The sequence below is a fragment of the Montipora foliosa genome, chromosome 11, assembly GCF_036669935.1.
Source record: "Montipora foliosa isolate CH-2021 chromosome 11, ASM3666993v2, whole genome shotgun sequence".
Taxonomy (NCBI): domain Eukaryota; kingdom Metazoa; phylum Cnidaria; class Anthozoa; order Scleractinia; family Acroporidae; genus Montipora; species Montipora foliosa.
The window spans coordinates 24,776,345-24,799,853 of NC_090879.1; the positions used below are offsets into that span (position 1 = coordinate 24,776,345).

The 23,509-nt window shown below is 38.4% G+C and overlaps 3 protein-coding genes across 3 annotated transcripts; 1 reads left to right on the plus strand and 2 right to left on the minus strand.

Annotated features, from left to right (window-relative positions):
- Positions 1-2,256: 2,256 nt before the first annotated feature.
- On the minus strand, positions 2,257-3,991 carry LOC137975246 (neurensin-1-like). Its single transcript, XM_068822332.1, has one exon. The coding sequence runs from the start codon at positions 3,374-3,376 to the stop codon at positions 2,666-2,668; it is 711 nt and encodes a 236-aa protein (XP_068678433.1). The 5' UTR covers positions 3,377-3,991; the 3' UTR covers positions 2,257-2,665.
- A 3,288-nt stretch (positions 3,992-7,279) lies between these two features.
- LOC137975526 (uncharacterized) lies at positions 7,280-10,685 on the minus strand. The gene is made up of 2 exons (XM_068822635.1): positions 10,560-10,685; positions 7,280-10,397 (listed from the first exon to the last, which is right to left on the minus strand). The coding sequence occupies exon 2, from the start codon at positions 10,361-10,363 to the stop codon at positions 7,511-7,513; it is 2,853 nt and encodes a 950-aa protein (XP_068678736.1). The 5' UTR covers positions 10,364-10,397; positions 10,560-10,685; the 3' UTR covers positions 7,280-7,510.
- Positions 10,686-11,544: 859 nt separating this feature from the next.
- LOC137975527 (O(6)-methylguanine-induced apoptosis 2-like) lies at positions 11,545-23,396 on the plus strand. Its single transcript, XM_068822636.1, has 11 exons — positions 11,545-11,677; positions 14,863-14,981; positions 15,531-15,629; positions 16,447-16,492; positions 16,638-16,695; positions 17,968-18,040; positions 19,030-19,097; positions 19,478-19,527; positions 21,241-21,424; positions 22,077-22,270; positions 23,027-23,396. The coding sequence occupies exons 1-11, from the start codon at positions 11,599-11,601 to the stop codon at positions 23,092-23,094; spliced, it is 1,038 nt and encodes a 345-aa protein (XP_068678737.1). The 5' UTR covers positions 11,545-11,598; the 3' UTR covers positions 23,095-23,396.
- Positions 23,397-23,509: the final 113 nt, after the last annotated feature.

Here is a 23,509-nt window from a genome sequence, read left to right on the forward strand (position 1 = left end):
TATAATAGGTCGCCTATGTTCATTAAAGCGGTCTTTAAGACGACGTTTGGTCTCTCCGATGTACTGAAGATTACATTTAGTGCATTGAATCATGTAAATTACATTAGGGGTTTCACAAGTAATACGTGATTTGATTTTAAGGGTTTGTCCAGTACTATAAAAAGTATATTGATTACGGCCATCCTCAATAAAAGGACAGGCGGTGCAACTAGTTTTATTGCACCGAAACGAGCCGGATGGAGACCCAGATTGGTCGGTGTTAGTACGTTCCGGCAATTTAGCTCTAACTAGAATGTCACTAATGTTTTTACAACGCCGGTAGGCTACTAAAGGGAGATTAGTAAAAACATTTTTACAGCGACCAGATGAATAAAGCACGTTAGAGTGTTTGTGAATTATACGGGATATGTTAGGTAAAGCGGGGTTATAGGTAATGACGAACGGAACAGTATCTGTCTGTTGTTTAGGTTTGGGTTTAAGAGCGTCGTTCCGGGAAATGTCAGAAGCACGTCGTATCTGGGTTTTAAGGAAATTAAGTTCGTAACCTCGGTCGACGAGTTAGTCCATAAGTTCCTGAAGAAGGCTGGTGTTGGCCAGCCGAAATATTGCAACAACGCCTATCTTCACGTTGTCTTGACCAACCTTTGCAGGATATTTTCTATTTTAAAGGTCAAAATAATAAAACATGCGTCAATCAAGTGGTTCAGGTCTAGCAATACACCTTCACCCTCTTTCACCTACATAACCAGCTTTCCCTCAACTTCCGCCATTTTCACTTAGCTAACAGCCTTGGTTGTCTGGGTTAGTCATCTCAGATCCTACTAACCGAGCTCTATGTACGTATTGACTGAGTGGGAGGGCCAGACAGGAAAATATTTGGCCCGAGATCTTGGCGTACGGACCGAACGCAGCGAGGTCAGTCCTCCATAACCGAGGGACGAATATTTTCCAGTCCGGCCCGACCCAACCTCCAGTCAGTCAATAAGCAATTTGTGATATGGGCTCTTTACGCTATTAAGGAGCACCCGCAAGATGAAGTTTAGACAAGAGAGGTAAAATTTGCATAAAAAGATTATCTAATATGTTGTTTGTATTTGCTTTTGTGGCTGTGTTTAGAAGCGACGAAATGCCCCAAAATCGCACCGCATAGTACGTGTCCTTAACAGGGCCGTAAGGCGTTTTTTCGGCCCACCTCGCGCTAATGTGTACGGCCCTCATACGGGGATTTTGGTTCAATCCAATTTACAAACAACAACACAGCAAGTTTGGACTGATTCCCACAAGTCAGTTTCACAAAAAAAATTACAGAAGTAGCGTAAAATAATTTATTAAGAAAATAGCCGTTTTGCTGTTTTCGGCAGTGAATAGTTTTTCAGTTTTATGAGTGTCCACAGAATCAAAACTACTATACAGAAATGTCAACATCGGGCTTAAAAAATTGACCTCAATTTTCTGCTTTCGAAAACAATAGAATCCGTAAAGAAGGTTGATTGAAAAGTAAAATTTACAACTCAATATATGTTGTTTTTGACACACCTGCGTGTGACAGAGACACAAAAAACGATAAAAATGGCTTGAAACAACTTGATACCTACGATGTTTCGTATCCTGCATAGATGGTGGGATATTTTGTCGCGGGATTATTTAAATACGCGCGAGTAAATCGATGGTTGCTTCGTTTTGTTTTGGCAAGCGGCTTACTCGCGGCGAAAACACTGAGCAATCACCGACGTACTTACTCGCTGGTGTTTAAATAATCACGCGATAAAATATCCCGCCAGCCACGCAGGCTAGATGTTTCTGGGGGTATATAAACACCTATAATATATAATAAGCAAGACACTTTAGCCAATAACCTAGCTCTCTTGCTCCAATAGTAAGATCGAGTGCGACGTTTGTGAAACAAAATTTCGCCCGTGTTCATGATTTTCGGTGTCTCTCAACAGGTTAAATTTCCTCACTTTATGCTACACATTGCACTAGAGAACCTTTAAAGCCAACGAGATATTGCAATTGAGAGAGACTCCTCGCAACTTTGTAGCAGTGAGACAAATGTGAGAAGCTACAATTTATTTTGATCGTCAGTGTTAACATTAAGGCTAAGGCGGAAGCAAGGAGAAATGGCAACGTCAATTGAGCTTATAGTGTATTTCTGGTGCTTTATCTAATCCTATTTTTGTGTTTTGGAGTTTATCATAACAGCTGTTTTAATTCAAACATTATTAACGAAAGTGTGTGATTCGTTATTTAAATGCATGGAAATAAGGAGACAAGTTGCATGAATGATTAACGCCCTCAGTTTTATTCAAACCAATTTCCGCAATTATTATACATGGACAGTTTCACTTTCCAGTACAAATATCACGAATCCATAATTTTTTTATCGCTTTCTTTTATTTTGAATGGCAGCTCCTTCCTTCCTATTCCGGATGTTTTAAGTTCCGCTGGGCATGTCATTTACTTTTGTACAAAAATATTGTTATCAACTACTTTTATTTATGAGTTTGTAGCTCAGCATAAACTGGAGATATTCTCAGTAAAATGAATTTAACAACTGGAGTCGAATAGCAAGATAATGTTTTAAATCAAGGTCCCCTTGCAATTTCCTGACAATTCTACGAGAAATTTCAATGATTTTTTTCAGACCTGGATTAAGTTTTCCCTCTCATTCGTCCCCGCCGCCGAAAGAATCTTTCCATTTTCCACTTTTCATTTTAAATTCTCCTCCTTTACCTAAACTGTCTGGTTTTTTCTCGGGTTGGACATTGTGAACGAGGGCAAGAACAGGTATTTTCTGTATCGTAGAGGCACTGCTCAAAGATCTTGTATCCTCTGAAGTAATCGATGCGCTGTCCGGGATTTTCGTCACGGCTCTGGCCGGGGTAGATTCTTCGGTTGGAGCTTTGACATACTCTCCTTTCCTGTGGCTCGGGGAAGAACGGCAGACAGGAATAATGAGAATTATACAAAACAGGAAAGCTCCTAAAGGAACAAGAGCTGTCCCAACCAAAGTAAAATCATCTAACAACGTATTAAAATTGATAGCGCTCTGGTCTACGACTGTTCTCGATCCATCGCTTTTCTCCAAATAAACAACCGGTCTTCGAGGAATCAAATAACCCACCAGCATAAAAGTCACTCCGATTAAGAGGATAAGAATGGACACCGTAAGTAAAACGAGTGTTTTAACGCTGTAAAGCGAAGACATGGTTGCCGCACATTTACAGTCATAAGGGCACACTTGCTTTTCGACAGGAGTGTCTCCCGCAAACATGTGATGGTGAAGATAGCGTATACCAAATCTTGATTCCTCGCGAGATCCTTTCGCGTGCGAGGACCGAGAGCGGGTCTTGCGAGGTCTCCCCGGGTGACTCATGGTAACCACAAAGCACTCGAGCCTCGCGCTGTCTTTCCAATTTAATCGACGTCGGGTTGTACTCTTCTCCTCAACCCGTTAACACGACGTTTGCTTCTTCGTTTTCTTTTCTTATTTCAAACGAGATAACAAAGTACCAAACAAAGCTGTTTTTCCGTCACAACCGAGACGTTTTACAACGAAGATCTGACAACAATATCTGAAATAGATTCGAGGATGATCACTACACACACCTTCTTTCTTCACTCAAACGCCGATATTTTAAAATTCTTCCTAGGACACTTAATTGATCCAGACAAGAAGGAAACGTTAAACTTTGCGACTAAAACCGATAGACGATGGCCTAAAATTCATCAATAATAAATTCAAATTCTGAATGTCCCTGAAACACGATTTGCAATCCCTTGATTATTTCCAAACGGCGCCATTGTAGGCGATCGAAGAACTTCCCTTTTCTTTTTCTACAGAATCAACAGAAAAGTGTTGTCAACCGCTTTAGCAAAAAAATCATCTGGTTTTGGATATTCTTACCAATATGCCAGTGTTTCGTACAAATGGGTTTTGAAACATGTTAATCGCTTTTTCGTATTCATCGATCAGCTGTTTTTTGTATGATTTTCCCCTGGCAGAATTTCGCGCCCCAAAACAAACTCTATCGTACGCTGATTGGCTCAGGCGATTATCAATTTGTATATCGTAGGCTCGGATTGGTTAAATCGTGAACAATAAAGATCTCGGCGCTAATTTACACGTGGCGCCTTCTCTGCGTATAAAGTTGAGCGCTTTGTCGCCAACTGGGTATTGCTGAATTAAAATAAAACTCGCAAAAAAAGTAAGATTGAGAGATGCTTTGACGTATATAATTAACCTCTAAATATATTTAAAGCTTTCAGAAAACGTTAGGTTAACGTAATGTCTTTATTCTTTCCTACAACTAAGAGATTGTGGTCAAAACGTTGGCATAAAATAAAGAAAAATGAGAAAACTTTTTGAGTAATATTTATAATATATGTCGTTACAGTTGCCATACCATACAAGTCTTCAGGTCAGAATTGAATAACGTTTCTATGGAAACGCGACTGAGCGTAATTTTTCATGGATATATCTTCTAATTGAGTCAAATAATATTTGTCTTTCTCCAATTTCTTTCCCTTGAAAAGACTAGAAACTGTTTTTAATGCGTGCTAACCTAAAATAGCGTTAGCTATTTTTCTTGCTATTTTTTTATTCAATCAAAGATGTAGCAATTGACACTTTCGTTGATTCAATTTTGACGCCATAAATCACCCAGCACCAAAATTAATTTTAAGTGTATTTTTAATATAAGTTTCGTGTCTAGGTTTAGATAGATGTTTTAGTTTCCAGTTTGTTCGATTCATAGAAGGACGAGTTTTTAAGAAATGTTTTGTAATGGAAAACATAAAAACGGTCATCTCAGGCTGCTTCCATGTTATTATAGCCTTTTCAAATCTTAATTGATTATATCTTATCTCGACCTCTTTATAAACCATATACATTTGTAGATAGCCCTTTAAATTTTTAAATTTGGTTTTTAGGGGAGTCAGCGTGGCTTAGCGGTTATCAACCGTGCCTTTCACCTGTGAGACTCGGTTTCAACCCGAGGTCGTATGTGGGCTGAGTTTCAGTCGATCTCAATCTGACACCGAGGTTTTTATCAGGGTACTCCGGTTTACCTCCGGCTCTCAGTTAATAAGATACGGGCGAGATACCCTCGAAAAGGACAACCTTTAAAATTTAATTTTGAAAGGAAATAATAAAGTACAAAATTAAACGATCAATTTGACATATAATTCATGGCTGTATCTTGCAAAACAAAAATTTTACAAGAGAAACAACTTGCATATGTCATGCAGGAGAGTTTCATCCCCATGACATGTTTCACACTGAAAACGCTTGGCGATTTTGTACATGACATTCATTATTGTATATTCCTGTTAAAGTTACGGTCATTCAAAAACTACAGCCGTCATTTTCAATATTATTACAAAACACGTTGCCATTTACATTGTTGCTTGAGATACAAAGTGTGCAAGTGTGTTTTACTTACATTTCTATTGTTGTTGTGTTATTGTTAACTTAGATAAGTTGAGTTGCAGTACTTTATATATATATAAAAAAAAAAATACAACTTCTATTGGGTTCCAAAAATGGCATTCTGATACAAATCTGCAAACTATGTATTACTGATTGATTGTCTCGCTGGCACTTAGCGATAGCTACTACTAATAATAATGATAATAATAATTCACAATTATTCACCGAAGGCGAGGTGAATAATTGTTTTAATATATACCACACCGGTTGAATAAAAAACGAACCAAAAAATCTTTAGGTAAAATACAGTGGAGAATTTCAAATCTCGCGCGCCGGCTACTCGGAGGTGAATAGTACTTGGATAATCACCTCCGAGTTATCCAATCAGCGCGCGCGGAGAGCACTATTCACCTGCGTGTTATATTTAACAAATCGATGTCAGTTTTTCATGCGTCTGTCCAGTTATTGATCTTGAATTGCGTCATAACATTGTCAAAGTAGCTGTGGATAGCCGAGTGGATCCGCAGACTACTTTACAATGTTATGACGAAATTCATGATCAATAACAGGACAGACGCATGAAAAATTGACATTAATTTGTTTTTTACAATAACAAAAAGGCAGAGGGGTCAAAATTAAGTCAAAAGACGAGAAGAAAGCGAGACAAAAATGCGAGAAACTTCAATCTGACTCGAGCAATATTGCGTCATTATCGCATAAATTATAAATTTATGTTTCTGTCCGCTTATCGACAATAAAAATTAGCCAATGAGCGCACGAGAATTTTTGCAGTCATTGTAAAAACTAGTAATGATGATGACCATGAAACGTTTTCTTGCCACAAAGTAAAGTTGCTTTCCTACAGAGCAGTGCAATCAAAACAAAACAAAAAATGTCTTCCAAATGTTTTTGACAGTGAGAGCACGATAAACAATTCATATTACAGTCTAGATAACTAAGACAACCAAGGTTGTTGTTGCATTTGAACTTGGGATATTGGTCAGTCAACACTGAGAGTCAAACACAAGAAAACGCGGTCCATTCTTGAAAGGTCAATCGGATTTTGTTAAGGAGTCAATAAATCACTTTATTATATGACTAGCTCCGTGATCGGGCAAGATGAACCAAATCGCGCGGTGTGATTGGCTACCCGAGCGGGCAAGATGGAGCTATCTTGCCCGCTCGGGATTTCGCGCTCGGTCCCGCAAGATCAAAGATCATTTTTTGGTGTTTTAAGTATATCCTTTATTGACCAAGCTTGTTCGGTCAAGATAGCTGGATATTGGCCTCGTTCTTTTTTGCTTGTTTATGGACCTCAACTTCGTCTCGGTCCATAAACACGCAAAAAAAGAACTTGGCCAATATCCAGCCACCTTGACCTCACACTTGCTCAATAACCCACATATACTGCTCTCTGAGGCGGTCATTTAAACTTCTATTTTAACGATTGCACGTGTATGCCAACTGGACAAAGCAAAGGTGCGGGATCCTGGTGGATCTAACCAGCAAATTTATATTGCGGACTCTAATAGCAGAGAAACTGAAAGCGGCCTGTAGGGCTGATGCTACAACAAGTTGCAAAATGGTTGAGACACTTTCATTAGAAAACATCCTTTGTAGCTTCAAATGCCCGCCGTATCCTGAATTTAAACCTTTCCCACTTCCTCTCCCCGAAATTAATAACGCCCCAAGAAGGTGAAGTGTCTCCACTATTTTTGCAACTTGTTGTAGCATCTTTTTCCAATATTTTGTCAGGCACGACCTGATTTCTTCATCGAGTAAGTTGATTTACCCTTACAATTCAAAATTCAAGCTACAAAGAGAAAACAAATGTAACAGATATGGCACAAACAACCTCTACCTTCAGCACATTTGACGCAGTCAGTTCTTTTTTTCTTAAAAATGTCTTTGTTGCACGCGACATGCAACAAAGAAATTGGAGGCGTCTACACTCAGGCTGCCTTAAGCGAGTAATATCGAGATCAGCACTCTTTCTTCTACCAGCAAAATTATTTGAAATATAGGGACTTCTTGCTGAAAAACTCAAAACTGAAAAAAATTCCTTTCTTCGTGGACAATCTACTTCCGTCGGGGTTTTCTCAGGCCGATCTCTTTGTTTTCCGGATAACAGTCATAACACGCCAAAAAACGATGGATTTCGCGTTTGTTTCCAAGTCGATCTACATAGTCTCCAAGCCTCTCACACATCTTCAACGCGCTTATCATGATCCTTTTAGCTTCTTCTAGCATCCCGCTATCTTCATAAAGTAGAGCTCGTTGAGTTTCAATGATTACTTTCCATCTGTGGTCCTCTTGCAATTCGAAATCAGCTACTTGCTTTGCTTTCTCCAGAATGTTAATTGCATCTTCATAATTTCCTTTCCATCGGTGGCATACAGCGTAGTTTTTCAGTGGCAGTATACTCTCTTTGTGGTCACCCATGCCACATTTTGCCATCATGGTTAAGGCCTGTTTATAGTGAAACATAGCCATGTTAAGTTCTGTTTCTGTATGTCTGTGCGCGAAGTAAACGTCCGCGATGGCTTTATGGCCTTGAGCGGTCATGAAATGTTCACCAAGATGATTATCGAAATTAGAAGTAGCTTCCTGAAGTACTGGGATGCTCTTCCGTTTTTTTCCAATCATCAGCAAAGTTGCGGCTCTTTCAGCATGATCTGCAAGCTTCCTTTCGCTTAGCTCCAAAGCTATCTTAAAAACTTTGTCAAATAATTTCTTTGGTAGCCGTTTTTCAAACAGAAAGCGAGCGTAACTATTAAAGAAGAGCACTTGTGACAACCCATTGTCCCGAAATTCAGTGTAATTCCAGTGATAGACATACTTAGCCTGCTCGAAAAGAACAAAGTATTCATTTTGGTTTCCAACCTTCCTCTTTTCATTCGAAAGAAGGCATAAAATTTCCACGGTATGGACGGGTTGGTTTCCAGTGTCAAAGTGCTGCAGAAACTTTTCCAAGATCTTGGTATAAAAATTTGGCAAAAGACACAGTTCTAGGTACATGCATTTTTGTGGCAGATGTTTTGAAAACCTGTTTGTGGCGTTTTCCAGTGCTGGATCAATGCAGGGTGTCAGTGACATTGCTACAGCAAAAACGTGCAAGAAATATTCAAAGTTATGGCGGTTTTCATTAAAGGCGTCTATTGAATCTTTGCACCTGTCCTTACTCCAATACATTTCAGAGTTTTCAGAAAGGCGACACACAAAATGGCTGCATGCTACCATTTCTAAATCCTTAAAAATATCTGGAAATCTCTCTCTGCCAGTCTTCCTAGCGAATGTCTGGATTAACTGGTGAACCTGGTATCTTCCTGATCTTGCATGCTCAAGTAAAGACCAGTTTTTCAACGATCGAAGACTTTTAATTGATTGGGCCTTACTTGTCTCAGTTGCAGCTGAGATCACAGCTTCTGCAGCAGTGGAGTCAAATGAACCTGGAAACACTGACAGAATGGCTAGAGCCTTTTGTTCTTGTGGATTCAGCAGATCAAACGAGGTCTGAATCGTTTTTTTAAGAGACATTTCATCATTCTCCATAACTTCTAAAGGTTCTTTTTCGAGACTTGAAATCAAATCGCCCTCTTCGTAGTCCGAAAGCAGAGATCCAGCGATACAAAGTGCCAGAGGGACACAAGCGCACAATTCAACCATTTTTTTCGTCTGTTTAAGGCGTCTTTGCCTTTTCGCTTCACTGGAAACTTTGGAAAGCAGAAGCTTTTCAGCGTCTTCTGGCCACAAACTATGCAAAGTGACCTCCTTGATCTTGAGGTGTGATCGGCCAGCTTGGAATGTTTTCCTGGATGTCACAACAAAGGAAATTTTCTGTCTGGATAAAGACCTCATTTCATTCATTAAATCCACGAATCCACTATCCTGACACTCAGTGACACCATCGGCATAATCCAGAACGAATGTCACGCACGTCGATCGCAACTTGCTCCAATTCCGTAACCAGAGTTGTGGATTATCAGGCGGCTGAGATTGGTTTGTGCTACAGGCGAGAAACATAGAGGTTGCCACGTCGCCCAAGGTTGTTTCGGACCTCAAAGAGGTGAAAAAAACAGTTCTGTCGTTGTGTGGTCTCGCAAGTTCATGGGCCACTCTATTTGCCACCGTGGTCTTTCCAAACCCTGGTGCCCCAGTGATCACAACAACTGAGAATTTTCCACTTTGTATTGCTTGTGTAGCTTCCTGAATCTTCTCGTCACGACCGAAGACTTCTTGAGCTTCATCTGGAAGACAGCTGGAAAGCTCCACAGGATTCGAAACTTCTTGCAAACTAAAGCTTAAGAGTTGTCCATCTAATTGCTGCACTTTCTCCTCCACACTGCTTATTCTTGACTCCAAGTCGTATTTCATCTGTTTCATGACCTCTTGTATTCTTTCTTTATGGTGATCAATTGTTTCGGTCTTGAGACGGTCTATTTTCTGCGAATCGACGCCCAAGGCAACCAAAGAACGAGAAATCGTGGCCCATTTGAGTTCGAACTCGTCATTTGGAATACCAGTGGAAATGCTGTGGCAGAGATCATTTCTGAAGCATTTAATACGGACGATATGAGCTTCGTCAGACGTATCTTCATCTGCAGGCATTTCGTGCCATCCAGTGGGAGGCTCTGTCAAAACGCATATTTTTCGAAGCAGGAGATGCAAAAGTGTGATGTCAAATGTTTTGGTATCTGGTGGATCGCCCGAAGAAGGATATAACCTTTCCCACTGCTCGTCAAATAGCTGGCATCTGTTCTTTAACATTTGAAGTAAATGCTTGTTTTTTTGTAACACCGTTGGCAATGCCGTAGCTGGGTAGATCGACAGTAGAAACTCTCTGAGTGCATAGGTTCCGCCATCAATAATCAGTCTGGCTAGACGAGTAAAGTTGTTTTTCTCTTCTGAGCAATCGAAAAGTGAAGCGGACATTTCAATGATGTTTGCCGTGCACAAGGCAGTACCACTTAGAAAAGAATAGAAATTAGAAATATGTAAATCATAAATGTTAGCGTTCCTGACCTTAACGTGCATGGGTGACTGGCTGCCTTACTGTGACTATTCTTGTTTGTCGTCTCAGTCACGCACGCGGAAATTGCATGAAAATCCATAAATGATTTACCCTTACCCTTTGGAAAGAGAAAGAGAAATGCGTATAACTGGTACGCAATGTTTTCACGTAATCAATGCATCCTTGTTAGCGTGCGATTCCGTTCGATGTTCGTTCAGAAGCCGTAGAGCTTCCGCCATGGACCACCAGTGTGGACCCGGTCCATGGACCACCCCTTATTTTGTAAAGTTACAAGCAGAGAAATCTTCGGACGAAAGAGAGAAGCGATACTTGCACTTATCTGGACAATTTAAGGTGGAGCCCATGACTACGATCTATGTCACGGCATTTAACATCTATATAGACTACGATCTATACAGACTACCTTTTCCGCAAAAAAAAAAAAAACACCCGGTTATGACATCAAGTTGCTGCTCTCATTTTTAACAGGAATATAGGGCTGTCGGCTGTTGTTCGCTTATCACGTTTATGGGCTACTGATTTAAGCAATTGTCTCTTAAAGACACCTATATACCATCTATTTCAAATTGCTGGCTTCAAAGGGATTCGTCTATAACCCGCACTTCAAATATACATTCATTTCGTTCATCGAGTCCTTCACCGGAACAAACGAGACCAAAAAATTGACCAGTGCGCCCAAGCGTCCTCACATCGCAGGGGTCATGGGTTCCACCTGAATTTTCAGGTCTCTATAAGAGAAAATTGCTGAAATTGTCCAGATAAGTGCGAGGATCAATTAAAGATTTTTCTCACAAAATGAGGGTTGGTCCACAGGGGTAGTCCATGGACCGGGTCCACAGAGGTGGTCCATGGAAATCTTCGGACGAAAGAGAGAAGCGATACTTGCACTTGCACCTGAATTTTCAGGTCTCTATAAGAGAAAATTGCTGAAATTGTCCAGATAAGTGCGAGGATCAATTAAAGATTTTTCTCACAAAATGAGGGTTGGTCCACAGGGGTAGTCCATGGACCGGGTCCACAGAGGTGGTCCATACCATGGACCTGGGGTCCATGTTTTGTAATACGTCCTTCCGCCATAGACAGGCTTGGTCGAAAAGCTAATTGGAATCTTGTTGCTAAGACAACTGATAGGAAAATGGCGGACAGTGTGCAAGTTGAAGAGTCGCAAAGAAGAGCTGTTGGGGGAAATGTAACGACCGGCAGAATACATAAAGGTAAAGTGTTGCGGTACCTCACAACTAGCAATATTTTCAAATCACCTTGTAAAGTGAAATCGAAGTGATTTCATCATGTGCGAACGTGAAATCAGTTATACAGTTAATTACCAGGTTAACCAGTTTCAGTACTATAAATGGACTTCTTCAATTTGAGTACTTGTCTGTTTTACTGTTATGTGGTCTCATCGATCAATAGTCAATTCAGAAGATTATGCCAAGCCGACCAGATTGCTGAAGCAAAGAAGCATTGTGTTTGCGTACGCGTGACGCTTACATGTAATCGTAGCTTTTCAGTTTCTCAAAGGATACGAAAACTGTCCAAACTCAAAAAGCTATCGTAAAACTACGATCACTTTATTCTAAAAAGTTGGAATATACATTGAATTATTGCAGCGTGCAGTGTACTTTAACTAAACGTGTTTGTAACCTTGGAGAAAAACATTAGTTGGCGGTAAACTAATGTTGATGCAGAAGGTCGCCTAGATAAATTTGCCAGTTAAGGACGGTGCACTAATTCAAAGGTATTTTTGCCTCGATTTATGATTATGCAGGAAAGGTAGATCTTCAAAAGTGTTATTGAAATCCAAAAAGAAAATTGGGGGTAACCACGCATTTTTCAAAGATAATTCATGAACAATATTTGTAAAAAGCTCTAAAATACAGAGGAATGTATGGCGTTCTTTCTCAATATGAAGCTTATCTCTAAAGAATGCATGGTTACCCCTAATTTTCTTTTTGGATAGCAAGAGTACTTACGAAGATCTACTTTGTGTCCATAATTTTAAACCGCGCAAAAATATTCCTGCATCAGTAAGCATCACCGATAGGAAACCCGAGTATCTGGAGATGCGCAGAACGAATGCGCAATAACAATAGTAGGCACCGTCCTTAATTGTTTGTTTGAATTTATCGAAGTAGAATTAATAAGTACCGGTAGTAATTTCATTGCGGGGTATTGTGAAGAATAGTGTTTTATATTAATTTTCCAGTGATCTCAAACTGGGTATTTAAAACGTTTGTAGGAACTGTCAGCAAGTCTAGATAGTTGGTATTTTGTGGTGGTTTAGTAGGCCACTGATTACCATTATTTCATGAGGCTTTTTTTGAAATATTGGAAGACAAAAGTAAGCGTTAAACCCTTTGTTTTTTTACTGATTCTATAAGTTTAAAAATCTTAAATATTTTCATCAAGTTTGATTGAGGAGAAAAAAATGCCATGGCTTCCAATGAACACAAGTGATGGTTATACATGTAAAATGCAGGTCATCGCCAGAGATAATTTTCCTCTGAAACTGGCCTGGCCAATTTTAGAGGAAAATTATCTGCGTACTGTCAAAACTGAACCCTGGTCCAGTTATTATAAGAGTCGTCGTCGACCACCTGTATCAGGATATTTTTGAAAAGGGAGACTTTTTCCTCCGTTTTTGCCCCCTGTCTACATGAGTAAGTACAGTATTTTCGCTCACCGAAAACAAAAATCTTTGAAAATGCTCTCCAGACTTAAGATATTTAAAAACAGAGATATATCGAGTGCGATGACATCAGAGGCTCGTTGTAACACAAAGAGCGCTTGCACATGCCTGCTGTATAGGTGGAGGTTGGCATTTTTGAATTGTTTTCGCATATATGTGTGAGTGGGTGAATACGATTCAAAAATGATATGTGTGGACGGGACCTACAATAGAATTGAAAATTCTTGGGACATTTTTGGCCATTAGAGATAAAATTATGGCACTTCCCCCCTCCTCCCACCAAAACAATTATGTTGAATTTTAATAGTGCGCCATACATCCCAAAGTTCCTGTATAACTGTTTCCTTAGGCTTTTAAAGTGGTACTATGATCAAAAAATCATTTCCTTTTTTTGTTCAGATTTTGAAAGTGTGTTCGCTCAACACCTAACTGGCAAAATTTTGAGCTTTGAGTTTTATCCAAAGGCTGTCTAATTTGAGTGTAAGTTTTGGATTTCATGGTCCGCCATTAATCACGTTCAAAACTGGCCGATTGGACCTCAGAGGTTTGGATCTAGAGAAAATGACGTCATTTACTAACTAGCTTAAAATTTCAGCGTGTAAACGCAATTTATTATATATGCAAAACACGGGTTGAAAAGTCTGAAAGCCCGAAACTCCCGTGCTGCATATTAATTAGGCCGCGTACACACGCATTGTATTCTTAAACTAGTGAGTGTTTGACGTCATTTTCTCCTCGACCCAGCGCTCTCAAGATTTTAAAGTTAGTAATGGCGGACCAATAAATAAGAAAATTCCAGCTAAAATAAACAGGTGTCTTTTTAAAATCAGAACTTAAAACTTGGGTGAGTTAGTGTTTGGTTAACATAGTTTTGAAATCCAAAGGAAAAACAAAATTTTTTTTTGGTCGTAGTACCACTTTAACAGTATTGTAGGAGGAGGAAGGGAGAAGGGGAGACAGTCAACATCCCCCAGTTGTGGCAAAATAGGGTGCTCTCGCTTGATTTACATAAACAAATTTGTTTTTTTTTTTGCATTTTCTCAACTGACCCAAAGAATTTTGTTCCTCATTGTAAAAATTGCTTAAACCTTAGGCCTGAAATTGATGATTACGCTCAATGTTAGAATAATTAATGCTTTGCTTGGTTAAGTGCCAGTTGGGCTTATTTTTCTATTTCATGATTTGAGTTTAATAAATGTCATAATTATCTATATTAAAAATATCATGACATTAGGAAATGTTATCAGTTACTAAAACAGAAACATGCTGAAAAAGTCATTCACTGTTTCAGTTTTTGGTCGCAAACATTGGCTAGCATGTTGCACTCAGTTATTACTAATATGCCATGCATGTCACTGTTAATTTTTACCATTTTACTTTCAAAGTTTATTGGTGATTATTCACGGATGGCACTTAATCGGATGGGCCTTCATTTATCTTTTAAAAGTTTAATACATGTACCTACACACAGTCTCTCTGTCTTGAAGGGCACAGAATCATACATGTATATAAACCTCGGGAGTAGCTCGCGCCACTCCTCAAGATTATGATCACAAGCCATTCAAGATGGCAAGCCTGTTTGCAGGCTATCTTTAAGTAGATACAGTAGATTGAAGAGTCTTTTAAACCTGTGCACCAGGCATTTTAACACAAACATAAACGATTACTATTTATAGTATTTTTAAAATTCCCGTACCTTGTTCTTTTCAGGTCATGGAAAAACTGCGGCGTCTGCTTCTATTCCAAGTAAATATCAAACAACTGTGAGAGATAACGCAGAAAAGAAGGGATTTTTGTCCAGATGTAGACGCTTTGCAGACAACACTGTGGTATGGCTTTGAAACTATTAAAACTGCTTTATATTATTAAGTTCACTTGGTAGAGAATTGATGATCAAAAGTTGCATAAACAATTGAAATTGATTTAACGTAAGATAATCTTAGTAGATTTATTTTGTCATTATGCAAAGGATTTTGATTTTAGCGGTAGATTAGTGGGCTTGTTTAAGCCATAGTAATTAATTAATTTTTAACTATCAAGTTATGTACTAGGAAATTGTGAATGGTTTAGATTAGGAGTCATTGCATTTCATGAATTAATTAATAAATTTTGTAAAAATTATTATTGGGTAATGGTAATGTTTCTGGTTCCATTTCAAGAAAACTGTTCCATGTTTCTCAAAGTTTGATTTTTCGATAGACTATTACCTAGTATACACTGGCAGGTATCTGCACCTTGTACAGTGTACTAGACCAAGCATGAATGAATACACCAAAAAAATGAAATTATTATTATAGTTAAAAAAGCATGGAGTGGAAAAAAGATTGAAAAAGATAATGAAAGAAAGCATTGTTCAATTTTCTTCTTGACAATTTCAGACTGCCAATCCAGGTCCAGGGACTTATGGAGATCTTAAATCCAGTGAGACTGTGAGCTCTTCCTTCTCAAAGAAAGGATTTGGTGGCTTTGTTTCCAAGGTAAGATTTTCCATCAGCGCAATAAAAGTTTCACCTGGTTTGATTGATTCAGAAATTGAATAACCTTGAGCTACATGTACCAATGTTCATTATTTTAAGTGACACAAGAAATCAAGCTACATTAATTAAGAATAGCAATTAGCGCTACCCATATGGAACTTAAAGTCTACCCAGGCAACATACACAGTATTGGTTTAAAATTTTAAATCCTAACCTTGGATTAGTGCTACAATCAGGCTTCAAACAGTTATTTTATTTATCCAAGAAGTGTATTTAAATAAATTTAAGGTCATGTTCTATTGGGATCAACCGTTTCAACCGCAACCGGTTAAGGTTGAAGTGGCTGAGGTTTCCCAATAAAACACTTTTCCAACCGTTTTCGGTTGAAACGCAGTAACCCCTCGGAATAGTTATTACCAGACTTCTGAACGTTGACATGTTGAGGGAAAGCAACACAGCAGGAACCCGCGGCTGACTTTAAATGGCCTGCGTAAATGACAGCGGTCCCTGCTCATGCTTTTTCAACCAATTCATTGTTTATTTACGAGTTTGTGCTCTGAGATATTTCACTATCACTATATTATAATATTATTATAATATAAGCCCCAGAGTGAGCCTAACAGTATAAAAAACTTTCATCCATGTTTGAACTACTCTTGCTTACATGTATATCTCATCATTATCAACCTTGAAGCGACTTTCAGGGATTTTAATTGGTTAAATTACACTCCTCTTGTCCAATCACAACTGAGTAATTTGTTTGAATTCATTTGAAATAATATTATCTTATATTATTATGATAACATTCATCTAACAGGCAAAGCGGTTCACACATGAAGTCACCAATACAGCTCCTGGACCAGGTAGAGTTATATTCAATATGCTCAATTTTCTTCAATTTTAATCTCATTCTATAAAAGTGTGGTCAAATGCTGATATCAAGAAATAATATTGATAAACAAGCACAATTCTGAAGCTTATGAATGGCAAATAATCTTATTTTTCTAGGGCTTTATGACCCCCTGGCATCAAGAGAACATGATTTTAATAAATCAACTGTAACAAGGTGGGTGAGATTTTTGAACTTAATTAAGTTCACATGTACCCACCATGGTCTACATGTAATTTAATGCAGTCATTCGTTTTTGACCACTGCTCTTGATGTTCTTTTTTGGCCAAGAAAACAAGTAGCAAAACTATTATAACAGTGAACACATTACCCAACTTTAGTCCCAGGCACTCTCCATAATTCCCATCTTTTGGCAAGAAAAAGACCCTGGTATTGTGTAGTTTAAATACTAAATTAATGTTTCCCAAAACATAGGACAAAACACAGGATGAGAGGCCTGCTAAGTGCAGCTTTTGACTTGCATCAGGTCAATGTTTTTAATTAACTGTCACAGACACAGCTGACCAGAATTCTGGCAGAATTCAAAACCCCCAAGAGTAAATAATAATAATAATAATAATAATAATAATAATAATAATAATAATAATAATAATAATAATAATAATAATAATAATAATAATAATAATAATAATAATGATAATAATAATAATGATAATAATTAGAGACCAAGAGACCAAGAGACCAAGATAGACGAGCTTCAGGAAAGTGTTATTCTGAACATGGCAAGGATTCTTAGGAAGGTCCTAGAAGTTTGAGGAGACTTGTTGTCACCAAGCTTCCTGGAGTACGGAAGTTCCATTGGAAGTCCAATGTGCGAAAACAAGATGATAATAATAATAATAATAATAATAATAATAATAATAATAATAATAATAATAATAATAATAATAATAATAATAATTCCATGATATCACTTCACTGAACTTCCATTGAATCTTGTAAGTGAGCTTATTAGTAAGAAAATGTTTACTTGAATATAAACAAGTTGATTTTCATTCAAGCCTAGTTTTCTCTGACAAATGGGGATTTCACTATCCTCTGGCTCTCCCAAATTTTGCCAAGATATCAGTGAGACATCTGTCCCAGTTTACTGTTTCTTTGAAAGGTGACAGGAAACTAGAGTGGAGCAATGTAGATAAATGTTATTGGTACATGTATAGAGCTAAAACTGGAATTAATGTCCCTGACAGTACAATTAAATTGAATTTGATGATCACCAACTAATGCAGATGTGTTGAGACAAATAATGTTTCCATTATTCATTTTCTCAAATTTTTGGGGACCGTCTTGGATAATCAGGAAACAATGTCTGTCAACTACCCAGTTTTCATAAGTCTGAAAAACCATGGACAGTCGCGAAACTGTGAAATCCCAGCCAGACATGAAAACTACATGTAGGCTTTAGTCCAAAAATGTTTTGTTTTCCAGAAATTTTCATTTACCCATTGCTATTCAACGAGAAGACCAAAAAGACCAGGTTCCTGCTCCCAATCAGTATTTGGTGAGTGTAACAAAATTAATTTAGGCACTAGCTGTGCTCTGATGCCACCAGAGGTGACCTGGTTCCCACATAGGTCTGCAATAGGCACCTGCAGAACTGACAGAGTGGTGAGATCACTTGCCTCCCACCAATGTTGCACAGGTTTTATTCCCAGAAGATCATGTCACAAGTGGGTTGAGTTTTTCGATTCTCTACTCTGCTCCAAGAGGTTTTTCTCTGGGTACTCCAGTTTTCCCCTCTCCTCTAAAACCAACATATGATTTAATATGCGTTAATTGGTTGATTTCAGTTTTATACAGTGTCCCCAGTTAGTGCTCCATTGGGCTGGAATACTAGACTCTCTTTCCTTCCCTTTCAGTCATGGTAAAACATTTGAATTAGTAATCGGAAGGTTGTATGTTTGACTCTTGCGAAGCCGCGTATCTCTGCATGTATATTAAATACTGTAACAGTTTTGGACTCCTTCCAAGATGCAGTGTGTTGGAACACGTGCAAGTCACAAGGAGCTGTGCATTTGTTGAGATGATTATGTTTGATTGTTTGTTTGGATCACCATATCTCTTACACTTTGTCTATTTCAATCTCACATTTGATTAGAAGGTGAGCTCTCTTTATTAAGGGAGCAACCAATGTACTGTATCTGACCAAAGTTGGATGAGATCAGATGGTTGCTGAGGGGTCGATCAACATGTCTGTGACATTTAAGGGGTGTGCTGCCCATAGCAAAATGTCAGCTGAAAGATTCTCTCCATCCCTCCAACAAGGACCTGTAAAACACATGCGCCTTTCTCTGATCTGTAAATAATTCACTATAATTCCCCTCTTGATAATTACATGTACTAGGCAGAGTTCAATTCTGCAAGCAGTACTAACAATAGTTGAACACTGTTCATGAACCCACTCACCAGAAAACCTCACCTTTACTCAATAATTGACAATCTGCACAGGTGAATGTTTAGTTTGTAAAAGGACATGATTTTTGTTTTCAGATTGGAAAATCTACAGGAAGAGTTGTGTATGATAACAATGTAGCAGCTTGTGCTGCATTCCAGTCAAAGTGAGATAATAAATTAATAAATTATTAAAGATCACTGTTCAATACAGTAAAATAAAATTAGCATTTTGCACAGAAGTGGTTCCCCACTGGGGAGTAAAATCGTCTGGCATCAGACAGTAAAATCTACAAGCATCACCCTTCCCAGTAGGGGTGCGGAGTAAAACCTGGCTGAATTTTAACCTTCGTTCTGCTTCTAATGAAGCTTCCTGAGGTTATGCTTGGCATTGAAATAAATTTATACATCGTGTAATTTGTCTAAAATTGCCATCGACAGAATCTCTTGCATAGGAGGTGCAAATAATAATTATTATTACAAAATTAATACAGTAAGGAGCCAAACTCTGACAACATTTACAGTGTATTTTGTTCAATGGTTTAAGGTCCAAAAGATCTAAGGACTGGACAGTGGGAAAAAACGGGCCATCACCATGTAAGTTTATACTGTAAGAAATCATGAAGACTGTGACCTTTAGCAAATTATGACAACAGAGATGGCATAAAACGCATAGTAAAAACGTGTTTTACACGTGTATCATGCATTTCAATTTTTTTTTGTTCTTTTCAAAGCAATAAGTGAAATGTGAAATAACCAAGTTTAAAGAGGAGTTTTTGTAAGTGGATGTACGGTACACGTACTGGAAGAATTGTTCACCCCTGAACTGCCCCACATCAATGAGTAAAATTGTATGGTGTCAGACAGAGTTAACTCTTTAAGTGTCACTCTAAGAAAGGAATTCAAAGGGAGAAGATATGAATTTGTTTGATTGGCAAGAACAATATTTTTGTCGCAAGGACACAAGACATGCTAAACATGTAATTTTCTTGTTATTATATGGACAATACCATAGTTTTTTGGTTATAAATGTTGTATGTTAATTAAACTCGTCCCAGTCTTACACTTACTGCGATTCCAAAATGGTGGCCTCACACGAACGTTCGTGATGACGGCCGTTGTACAACAAAAACGGCACCCACAAGGAAGTACTATAATTATGCTAACAGCAGGATTTAAAGGTCTTTCGTTAAAGTGGTTTGGTCACGCTATTTTAGGTAATTTTGTTTAATTTTGTTAATTATGAGCTCTAATTAGGTAAGTCAAATTGGCAGAGCATGAGTCTTTTATTTGCAAAATCACGGCCACATAACAACTGAGAATGATTTTCCAACTGTGTAAATGACATTTTGATATAGACTGATATAAATGTGAAAAAAAGTGGGCCAACGTTTTTCAAATTTACTCAAATTCAATCCATTTTAATCCTCTCCAGTTTTGTCCATCCATGTCCCTTCTTGGCTTCCCTGTGTTTTGTTAGAGTTCTTCTATAGTTTTGAACAGTTATTTTGATATTTTAGCGAATTCTATGACCATTCGATCAGTGCTGAAATTGCCTCAAATAATTATATTTGCGTGACCTAGCCCCTTTAAATTCGAGTCGAATTTCCTTCTGCCACTTTTCTTGACTTACACTGCAATATTCAGTTGAGACAGCATACACTGTAACTAGCGATGAGTTGAACCAAGATGCGGCTTACAACCGAGTATTTTGATGAGATTTTCCGTTTGTGACATAAATGCCATCAAGTTTGAAAGTTAAGGGCCAATGAAACACAATCACGACAGAACCGAACATTCAACAACAACTGTTAAGAATCCCAACTGGCTGAAGGCTAGCTAGTTTGCTATTTACAAGACTTTTAAGTGCTGCTGAGAAGTTGAACCAGGGACTACCAGGAACAAATTCAGCCAGTGGTCAGAACATGTCTTGAACCTGGGTTCCCTGGACCTGAAGGCAAGCGCCCTAACCACAGGGCTGGAATTGTGACATCATTGCTCGATCAATATAACCACTTGTCTTACATACAAAAAATACAATGTACGTACGCCACTCAGTTCCCAGATGTTAAGTGGTCATAATAATTATAATTTGAATATTAAAGGGTGTCTTAGTTTCCAGTAAAACACTCCTGTCCACATAATAATGATTATTATTAGACTAGTGTTATGGGTGGAATTTTTGTGCAAATCCATTTGTAGGTTCGGAAATTCCTAGTGCAGTGCGCCACTTATTTTATACATTCAGCAATAATTGTAAAAAAATATTGGTCCATGTAAGATTTTTAATTTTTTTCAATCTCTTGTCAGGTCACTACTCAATAAATGACAAGCTCATCTTTGATTCACCGCAAATTGCAACGTCACCTTTCAAGTCCACAACAGAGAGAAAGATGATGATATCTCCTGTGCAGAACCCTGGACCAGGATCATATAAACCATTTGAAACAGTTGACCTGGAGAGAATAAAGTCTAAGAAACAAAGTGGATTTCAGTAAGTCAATGAAAGTTTCTTTAGTTAACCCTAATTTGACCCTCAGGGGTTTCCTAAGAGACTTGAAGTAGGAATGGCGCAGTGGTAGGGGTGATGAATGGTAAAATCCGAGAAGCCGAGACCCTTGTTTGCGAATCTGAGACCGAAACCAAAACATACAAGACTTCACACCGAAATAAATGTAATATAAACGAGACTTCGAGACTCTTCACTGTCGAGATTTCGAGATCAGATCAAAAGTTGCTAAGATTTTGGAAGTACATGTACCATGTACCATTCAACACCCCTAGACTAGTGGTGAGAGCATGTGCCACATGACGACAAGTTGACTTTGTTGGTTCTCCACTCTGATCCGAGAGGTTTTCTCTGGGTACTCCAGTTTTCCCCTCTCATCAAAAACCAACCTACAGCTGTATGATTTGTCACACAATCTTTTGTATGATTTGTTGGCATGTCACACAATCTTTACTGCTAGAAGATAATTTACATGACTAGTCAAAAGAATGTCTGAAAAGATTCTAGAGGTTCTGACTCCTTTTGCCTCCAAAATGGTGGAATGTATGTGCTGACATGCTTGTGAACTTGCAGACAGGGAATTCCTCGCAAGCTAAAATATCATTAACTGAAGTTATCTTTGTCTTGATCTTTTCAGTAACAAGCATTACTTGTGCATATCAGCACCTGCAATGCCCCTTCCACCACTTGAACCAATGCCGGGACCTGGCCATTACAACGTAGTGGACTATGAAGGCCCCCCCAAACACTACATGTCCAGTTCGGTGTTTGTCTCAACAACAAGTCGATGGACGGGAGGTATCCCTGGGGAAGAAGACGTCCCTGGACCAGGTATATACATGAATATTAAAGTTGAGTCGGGTATAGATATGTAAGAAGATAAATTTAAAATTTCTGTGTTCTTTAGTTTTGGCTTGAGTCTGTCAAGAATGATGGAAATGCGATAGAAAGCCTTAGTTAGATGGTCATTTGGTGACTGTAAAATGTTTTTAATGGTACTAATATGACTGTAAAGAATGAACGTGTTAACTGATAAAGTAATGTATCTTTGAGAGTAGCTATACAGTATTAAACTGTAATGATTGCTGGCACTGTTAGGTTTCGTTGAGCTGGAAACTTTGTCCTTATTGTTGCCGTGAACTGGTACAGTGCTGAATGGCCTTAATCAAGGCTAGTCTGCTTGTCCAGGCTGGTCAGCATGTCTGGGGTTAGCCTGCGTACAATGTAGCTGGCGGTTCAGTTATTGTGCAAAGCAAGAGAACTCGACCGGTTTTCCCGGGGAAAAGGAAGAAGTCTTCTTGCGCTGCTCGAAATCTCTTGCCCTCCAAAAAGAACCACCAGCTATGCGCTGGCTAGTCTCAGGGGTCGGCCTGCTATTAGCTTCTCCAAGATTCTCTGTTCTGACAGAGGCGACAACAGTCCGTCAGAGGACTTCTATTGTCAAGTCCTCGTAATGAAAAACCAGGGTCTATTTCCAACTCTTTGGCAATCTTTCAGCAATGTCACTTTTGAAACTTCTGTGGCACTACAATGATTTATTACATAATGAAAATTAATTATCATAATTATTATATCTTCCTGTTGCAGCAACATATCGACCTCAGCATTACGGCAAACAGTCCTTCATTTACAATTCACAAGGAAGATGGATTTAGTTTTAATTTTTATCGCTTTCCAGAATTACCGTATAAATTATAGCTGTGTATAATTATTTGGATCATATTAAACAAAATTTTAGAGTAAAATATATTTGTTCCTCAGTACCTTGTAGGTACATAATAAGAGAGCAGTCCTACAAATGACAAGGATTATTATATAGTGAATTTGTGGCGAATCTCTCAGTACAATATTTTTACATGGATTGTAAAAAGCTCATTAATGTAAATAGCAAGCATTTGTACAAAGTGTGTACTGATACTGCCTTGCAGTGCTTTTCAAAATTAAAGAAAAAAAAACATTAAGTGGTGAGAATTTTCTCAACTGAGGTTTGATTACGTACATCAACAGTTTGATTCTTGCCGTTTTTGATACATTTGTGTACATACATGTAACTTTAACTTCTTTTACCAG

Excerpts from the sequence above, each read along its gene's own strand:
- LOC137975246 (XM_068822332.1), bottom strand. The coding sequence starts at position 3,376 with ATGAGTCACCCGGGGAGACCTCGCAAGACCCGCTCTCGGTCCTCGCAC.
- LOC137975526 (XM_068822635.1), bottom strand. The coding sequence starts at position 10,363 with ATGTCCGCTTCACTTTTCGATTGCTCAGAAGAGAAAAACAACTTTACT.
- LOC137975527 (XM_068822636.1), top strand. The coding sequence starts at position 11,599 with ATGGCGGACAGTGTGCAAGTTGAAGAGTCGCAAAGAAGAGCTGTTGGG. Across the intron at positions 15,630-16,446 it reads TTGGTGGCTTTGTTTCCAAG|GCAAAGCGGTTCACACATGA; the intron begins GTAAGATTTTCC and ends TTCATCTAACAG. Across the intron at positions 22,271-23,026 it reads AGAAGACGTCCCTGGACCAG|CAACATATCGACCTCAGCAT; the intron begins GTATATACATGA and ends TTCCTGTTGCAG.